Source organism: Lethenteron reissneri, chromosome 63 (genome assembly GCF_015708825.2).
Source record: "Lethenteron reissneri isolate LAM-NWPU_2019-01 chromosome 63, ASM1570882v1, whole genome shotgun sequence".
Taxonomy (NCBI): Eukaryota; Metazoa; Chordata; class Hyperoartia; order Petromyzontiformes; family Petromyzontidae; genus Lethenteron; species Lethenteron reissneri.
In genome coordinates, this window is record NC_083841.1 from 2173193 (window position 1) to 2181650 (window position 8458).

The window sequence follows — 8458 nt, forward strand, 5'->3', positions numbered from 1 at the left end:
CGTGTGTGCTGTGTGTGTGTGCTGTGTGTACTGCTGTGTACCGCTGTGTGTGCTGTGTGTGCGCGCTGTGTGTGCTGCGTGTACTGCGTGTGTGCTGTGTGTGCTGTGTGTGTATGCTGTGTGTACTGCTGTGTACCGCTGTGTGTGCTGTGTGTGTGTGCTGCGTGTGCTGCTGCGTGCGCTGCGTCGTGCACCGGCGGCTGCGTCCGCGCCGCACTCACAGCAGCTTGGTGTTGGCGGGCCCCAGCGGGAAGGGGTACTTCCAGCGCGTGATGCGTCCCGCGTCGCCCGACATGAAGGTGAGGAAGCGCAGCGTCTCAGCGGCGACGGCGGTGCGCGCCACGCGGCGCAGCGCGCTGCCGCTCCACGCGTACAGCCCCACGGCCGGCGAGCCGAAGTCGCGGGCCCACGCCACCTGCCCCGTGTCGCCGTCCACCGACACCACCAGCCCGTCGCCGCTCGAAGCAAAGTGCACCAGCGCTGCGAGCGGGGGGGGGGGGGGCACGTGACACGGTTGGGTTAGGACGCGGGGGTCAAGGCGGCCTGCTTTGTCGTTGTTACGCGAGGGTGCCTGCCGAGTACGTATGTGCGTGGGTTGGACTTCGTTCGCACCGTACGTAGGCGACCGTGCTAATTGGAGTGTATAGTAGTGGAGTGTATAGTAGTGTACAGTAGTATAGTGTACAGTAGTATATAGTAGTGTATAGTGTAGTGTATAGTAGTGAAGTGTATAGCCACGTGCAGTAGTTTTTACGCACGTAGCCAACCATGCTAATCGAAGGTGCAGGGAAAGTTTGTCAATCGGGATGATGATGATGATGATGATTTCAAAGTGCGTAGCTCCAGCGGCCTCCTAATATCTCAAGGAAAGAGCGTTCCAGACGGCCGCAGTTGCGCATGCGGTGACCACCGTCTTTGCTCAATCGCTCGCCTAACGCCACTGCGAGGATGAGCGGCGTTCAAGCTCCTTGACGAGATGTATTGAGCACGACCTGATAATGCGAGGATGTAACGACACTGGGCCGTGCGTAAGTGCGCAGGCGTTTTTTGCGGAACGGTGGCGCAGCGCTTTGCACGAAGCTCTACGGACCCGGCGACACCAACACCGGCGTGGTGCTGGCCACCCACCACCTCGTGTGCCGTGCCGGCCTTCTTAGGTGTTGCTACTCGCTAACGGCACTTAAGGGGCATCTTTGTCTTTGCGTCAGTGAGTGTCTGTGGGTGAGCGAGATTGAGTGGAGTTTGTATGATCCCTCTCCCCCTGTTCTGCAGAGTGAGAGTGAGTGAGTGGAGTTTGTGTGATCTCCCCCTGTTCTGCAGAGTGAGTGAATGGAGTTTGTATGATCTCTCCCCCTGTTCTGCAGAGTGAGTGAGTGGAGTTTGTATGATCTCTCTCCCTGTTCTGCAGAGAGTGAGTGAGTGGAGTTTGTGTGATCTCCCCCTGTTCTGCAGAGTGAGTGAGTGGAGTTTGTGTGATCTCCCCCTGTTCTGCAGAGTGAGTGAGTGGAGTTTGTGTGATCTCCCCCTGTTCTGCAGAGTGAGTGAGTGGAGTTTGTATGATCTCTCTCCCTGTTCTGCGGAGTGAGAGTGAGTGGAGTTTGTATCATCTCTCTCCCCCTGTTCTGCAGAGTGAGTGAGTGGAGTTTGTATGATCTCCCCCTATTCTGCAGAGTGAGTGAGTGGAGTTTGTATCATCTCTCTCCCCCTGTTCTGCAGAGTGAGTGAGTGGAGTTTGTATGATCTCCCCCTATTCTGCAGAGTGAGTGAGTGGAGTTTGTATCATCTCTCTCCCCCTATTCTGCAGAGTGAGAGTGAGCGAGAGTGGAGTTTGTATAATCTCTCTCTCCCTGTTCTGCAGAGTGAGAATGAGTGGAGTTTGTATGATCTCCCCCTGTTCTGTAGAGTGAGAGTGAGTGGAGTTTGTATTATCTCTCTCCCCCTGTTCTGTAGAGTGAGAGTGAGTGGAGTGTGTATGATCTCCCCCTGTTCTGCAGAGTGAGTGAGTGAGTGGAGTTTGTGTGATGTCCCCCTGTTCTGCAGAGTGAGTGAGTGGAGTTTGTGTGATCTCCCCCTGTTCTGCAGAGTGAGTGAGTGAGTGAAGTTTGTATGATCTCCCCCTGTTCTGCAGCGTGAGTGAGTGAAGTTTGTATGATCTCCCCCTGTTCTGCAGAGTGAGTGAGTGAGTGAAGTTTGTATGATCTCCCCCTGTTCTGCAGAGTGAGTGAGTGAGTGAAGTTTGTATGATCTCCCCCTGTTCTGCAGAGTGGAGTTTGTATGATCTCCCCCTGTACTGCAGAGTGGAGTTTGTATGATCTCCCCCTGTTCTGCAAAGTGAGAGTGAGTGGAGTTTGTATGGTCTCCCCCTGTTCTGCAGAGTGAGAGTGAGTGAGTGAGTGGAGTTTGTATGATCTCCCCCTGTTCTGCAGAGTGAGTGAGTGGAGTTTGTATGATCTCTCCCCCTGTTCTGGAGAGTGAGCGAGTGGAGTTTGTATGATCTCTCTCCCCCTGTTCTGCAGAGTGAGTGAGTGGACTTTGTACGTTCTGGCAACAACGACATCGCGTGGTTACGTTGCTGTGAGAGTGAACGCGTAGTTTGTACAGTGCTGCTGCTGCTGCGCCTCCACGTCGGGCAGACTGGCCGAGTAGTCGTAGTAGGTGGCGTTCCAACGCACCTCGCGCGTCGCCGTGTCGTACAGGGTCACCGTGTACTCTACGCACAGACACACACACACACACAGACACACACACACACAGACACACTGTCTCACCGTGTACTCGACGCACAGACACATACAGACTGACACACACAGACACACACACACAGACACACTGTCTCACCGTGTACTCTACGCACAGACAGACACACACAGACAGACACACACAGCCACACACACACAGACACACTGTCTCACCGTGTACTCTACGCACAGACACACACACACAGACACACACACACTGTCTCACCGTGTACTCTACGCACAGACAGACACACACAGACAGACACACACAGACACACAGACACGCTGTGCATCACCGTGTACTCTACGCACAGAAACACACAAAGATCCCACGTGTAGCCTTAACAGACTGTAGGGGCAAGTGCTGTTAGCGAGCACCTATGAAGGCCAAAACAGTACATGAGGGGGTGGGTGGCCAGCACCACGCCCGGCCGCCTTTGTCTCCCTAGTGACGATGTTTACACACCGCACCGACTGTGTGTGTGTGCGCGACTGGTGTGGTGTGTAGTGTGGTGTGTAGTGTGGTGTGTAGTGTGGTGTGTAGTGTAGTGTGTAGTGTGGTGTAGAGTGTGTAGTGTAGTGTGTAGTGTAGTGTGGTGGGTAGTGCGGTGTGTAGTGTGGTGTGTAGTGTGGTGTGTAGTGTGGTGTGTAGTGCGGTGTGTAGTGCGGTGTGTAGTGTGATGTGTAGTGTGTTGTGTAGCGTGGCGTGTAGGGTGGTGTGGAATGTGTAGTGCGGTGTGTAGTGCGGTGTGTAGTGCGGTGTGTAGTGTAGTGTGGTGTGTAGTGTGTAGTGTGGTGTGTAGTGTGGTGTGTAGTGTGGTGTGTAGTGTGGTGTGTAGTGCGGTGTGTAGTGCGGTGTGTAGTGCGGTGTGTAGTGTGTTGTGTAGTGTGGCGTGTAGGGTGGTGTGGAGTGTGTAGTGTAGTGTGGTGTGTAGTGCGGTGTGTAGTGTGGTGTGTAGTGTGTAGTGTGGTGTGTAGTGTAGTGTGTAGTGTAGTGTGTAGTGTGGTGTGTAGTGTGGTGTGGAGTGTGTAGTGTAGTGTGTAGTGTGGTATGTAGTGTGGTGTGTGGTGTGGTGTGTGGTGTGATACCAGAGCGGCCGATGTAGAGGAGTGGTGAGGAGGGACACACGTTGACAGGGAAGGCCGTGGTGAGTGTCTGCTGCTTCTCACCCGTGGTGGGGTCCACCACGTACCACGCGTCCACCTTCCTGCCTACACGGGGTCAACGTTTACGGGGTCAAAGCTTACGGGGTCAACGCTCACGGGGTCAACGCGCATGGGGTCAACGCTCACGGGGTCAACGCTCAAGGGGTCAACGATCACGGGGTCAACGCTCAAGGGGTCAACGCTCACGGGGTCAACACTCACGGGGTCAACGCTCACGGGGTCAACGCTCACGGGGTCAACGCTCACGGGGTCAACGCGCGCACACCAACCACACCAATAACAATAACAGCACGTCGACTCCATCACACACGGAGCGGCAACAGCAACCACAATAACAACTGTAACAACGACGACAAGAACAAGGAAAAAACAACAACGATGACAAAACCACCAACACCACCAACACCACCAACACCACCAACACCACCAACACCACCACCAACACCACCAACACCAACACCACCAACACCACCACCAACACCACCAACACCACCACCAACACCACCAACACCACCACCAACACCACCAACAACAACACCACCAACAACAACACCACCAACAACACCAACAGCAGCAGCAGCAGCAGCGGCCACCTTGAGGCAGCACCAGGCCCGGTGCTGCCTCAAGTGCCGGCGAGCGGCGCGTACCGGTGTAGAGGACGCCGTCGCTGCTGCGGCACGGAGAGGCCTGCACCAACTCCGGGATGGTGAATGGCAGCTTCTGCTCACCTCGGCGGAGACACGCGGCAAGGCATTCACACACGCGGCACGGAGACACGCGGCAAGGCATTCACACACGGCACGGTGCAGACGCGCGGCAAGGTATTCATACACGCGGCACGGTGGAGCCACGCGGCACGGTGGAACCACGCGGCATGGCACCGACACGCGACATCACGGAGACACGCGGCACGGAGGGGACGCACGGCATGATGGGCACATTTAGGCGAGGGTCTCGTGTCACTCCCCACGACGCACAGACGGAGAGCGGGGGACGGGGTAGAGGGGAGAGCGGTGAGGGTAGATTGGTGAGGGTAGAGCGGTAAGTGGTGAGCGTTGAGGAGTGAGGGGAGAGGAGTGGTGAGGGTCCAGCAGTGAGCATTGAGTGGAGAGTGGTGGGTGGTGAGCGGTGGGTGTAGAGCGGTGAGTGTAGAGCGGTGAGTGTAGAGCGGTGAGTGTAGAGCGGTGAGTGTAGAGCGGTGAGTGTAGAGCGGTGGGTGTAGAGCGGTGAGTGTAGAGTGGTGGGTGTAGAGCGGTGAGTGTAGAGTGGTGGGTGGTGAGCGGTGGGTGTAGAGCAGTGAGTGGAGAGTGGTGGGTGTAGAGCGGTGAGTGTAGAGTGGTGGGTGTAGAGCGGTGAGTGTAGAGTGGTGGGTGGTGAGCGGTGGGTGTAGAGCGGTGAGTGTAGAGTGGTGGGTGGTGAGCGGTGAGTGTAGAGCGGTGAGTGTAGAGCAGTGAGTGTAGAGCGGTGAGCGACGTGAGGTGAGGAGCGAGGATGCGTGAGGGTGAGCCCCTCACAGCGAGTCCCTCGCCGTGTTTCCCCCCGAGCGTGTAGAGGCTGCCATCGCTGGGGTCCGGCAGGAATGCGGGTCTGGTAGCGCACACAAAACAAGGAGGTCAAAACACGCGTGGCACGTCGTCACCATCGTCGTCACCATCGTGGGGCTGCTGCTGCTGCTGTTGTGGTATGTATATGTATGTACGTTGAACTTGGATGCACGGTGAAAGGGCAAGAAACTAAACACAAAAAAGCAGGTCTTTAAGAAATTAGTTTTCAACGTAGTATAGTGCCGTAGTGTAGTGTATAGTAATATACTGTAGTGTAGAATGTAGTTCGTGTAGTGTATAGTAGTGGATAGTGTAGTGTATAGCATAGTGTGCGTAGTGTATAGTAGTGGATAGTGTAGTATGTATGTACAACTTTTTTCACACCGTACATAGCCAACCGTGCTATCGTGGTATAGTGTGTAGTGTGTTGTATACTAATGTATTGTAGTTTATAGTGTAGTGTATAGTGCAGTGTATAGTAGTGTATAGTGTAGTGTGCGTAGTGTATAGTAGTATATAGTAGTATATAGCGTAGTAATTATGTATGTAGAACTTCTTTCGCACCGTACGTAGCCAACGGTGCTAATTGGAGGTGCGCGCTGGGGGGGGGGGGACAATAAACTGGACCAAGGCCTCCGGAATTCTCTCCCGTCTTCCCAGCTGCTCCGGCTTCTGTGTCCGCTCCATCTCACTCTCCGCTCCTCTACCCCACGTGCCTGTTCCTCCACTCTAGCGCGAGTGGGTTTCCCCCTCCCGCCTCTCGTCAGCAGTTCTCTCGACGGGGCCGCTGCCCACGTCCGCTGCAATTCCCTTCGCTTTAACGGCGATCCTTGATTGTTGTATTTTTGTTACGAGGTTAAGAAGGCCCACCGACTCTATCCGCTGTTTTGTTCAGAAGCGACCTTGGCACACGCGATGGTTCAGCCCAAAGAAGTGGCCCTTCTCCATCGTCGTCGTCATCATCGGCATCACCACGTGGGAATTTGTAAAAGGCATTCCGTGGGTGGTTCCTGTCCTTGTGTCTGCATCGTACCTTAACCCCAACGTGTGGATATCCAATTCCAAAATTAAGTTAAATCATTTTTATTTTAACAGGTAAAGTTAAACTGAGCTTTTACACCATTGGAACCTCATTTGCCAGTAAAAAATATGATAATTGGTTTTTTACCCTTCTATCTTGCAACAAAACTGGAGTCATGTTTGCATAGACCACAATACCTGCAGTCATAATGCAAACAAAACACATAACTTTGATAATGTATGCACTGTACATTATCAGAGTTAGGACAGTGCATACATTATCAGTTATGTTTTTTTTTTGCATTATGACCGCAGGTATTGTGGTCTATGCAAACATGACTCCTTGTAAAAAAGGTGTCAGTTTTGTTGCCAGATAGAAAGGTAAAAAAACAATTAAACTGAGCTGTGTAGCTCTTTTACAGAACTGACCTGGCTACTAATGACAGCCCTACGAAGTGGCTTATCATCATCATCACCACGTGGGAATTCATAGCCGCAGCCCAATACTCTTTACGACACGCGTTTGTCTCCGGACGCATTTCATTCGCAAAAGACCACGCCGAGGGGTGCAAATTGTGTTTCCCGTGGGCCTGGAGGTGCTGATGCAAAGCCGGTAGGGTGACCAGGCAAGGCCCTAGGCTTCGCTATGGGGTTAGGCCTCGCTTGTCACGTGTGCCCATGGGCTATTGAAAAGGTTGGGGAACGTGGCGTGTAAACCGTCATGCAAAGTCCGCTCATCCTCGCTGCAGCGGCTTATGGCTCTAACCGTCAAACAAAGACGGCGGCCACCGCATCGCGCGGCGCTTTTGGATGCGCTTCTGCGGCCGTCTGGAACGTTCTTGCTTCCGATGTTACAGGCAGCCACTGGAGCTGCTCACTTTTAAATCGTCGTCGTCGAGATTGACAAACTCGTTTCTTTAGAACTGATTTTGCACGGTTGGTTACGTACGGTGCAACAGAAGTTCAACACGCACGCGAAACACGGGGAGACGCGAGGGGGTGAGGTGAGGCAAGCCACTTACTCGGCAAGATGAACGGGCACCTGCAGCACGGGCTCTGCAAGACAGCAAAGACAAAGATCCTCATATAACCTTTGACAGGCTGTCAGGGCAAGTGCTGTTAGGGAGCAGCACCTATGAAGGCCGGAACGGCACACGAGGAGGTGGGTGGCCAACACCACGCCTGGCCGCACTGGGTAATCATTTGAGGCTCAGTCGACCTAGGAGAGGCCCAGGACCAATTCAGATAATCGTCACTGAGTCGGGACTCGAACTAAGGCCCCCTTTTGCTGTGCGGCGACTGGCGCCCCCCGGTGCCCCCCCGGTGCCCCCCCGGTGCCCCCCGACTCCCACCGGTGCCCCCCGGTGCCCCCTGGCTCCCACCGGTGCCCCGCCCATGCCCACCTTCCTTGAGGGTCCACTTGACGGCGCCGGTGAGGCGTGAAACGGCGTGCATGTTGCCGTCCAGCGTGGAGACAAACAGCAGCGTCTCCGGCACCGCCACGGTGCCACCCTCGCCCACGCCGGGGCAAACCTGCGGTGGCACGCGGCGGTGGCACACGGGGGAGTTAGATGGGCAGGGCACGGGCAGAAGTGGCACACAGCAGTGGCACGCGGGGAAGCGAGGCACGCGGTGGTGGCACACGTGGGGCAGTGGCGGGCATGGATGTTGCCCATGGTGGCGGTGACACGTGGCGGGGGGAGTGGCACACATGGTAGTAATACGCGGTAGTGAATAGTTGCACAGGAGATGCACCAACAGGTCTTGACAAGAACACACCCGCACACACCAGTCAGCATGCACACAGACATCACTACAGTCACACTCAAGTACACGCATCACTCCACGTACACGCACACACACACACAAAACTACACACATCCACACACACGCACACACCACTAGTCACCCCCAAGTAAACACATCACATGCACATTTCCCAACAATACAGCCCACAAATCCGACACTGTTCGGGCAGCAGTGACGGTT

At 54.8% G+C, this 8458-nt stretch overlaps 1 protein-coding gene across 1 annotated transcript in view; it reads right to left on the bottom strand.

Annotated features, from left to right (window-relative positions):
• LOC133358801 (serine/threonine-protein kinase/endoribonuclease IRE1-like) overlaps window positions 1–8182 on the bottom strand; it is a 27021-nt gene extending 18839 nt beyond the window's left edge. Inside the window, 7 exon segments of the mRNA XM_061577249.1 lie at window positions 222–480; window positions 2600–2710; window positions 3828–3950; window positions 4553–4625; window positions 5420–5492; window positions 7492–7525; window positions 7873–8182. Coding sequence (XP_061433233.1) covers window positions 222–480; window positions 2600–2710; window positions 3828–3950; window positions 4553–4625; window positions 5420–5492; window positions 7492–7525; window positions 7873–8182 — 983 coding nt within the window.
• Between the last annotated feature and the right edge of the window lie 276 nt (window positions 8183–8458).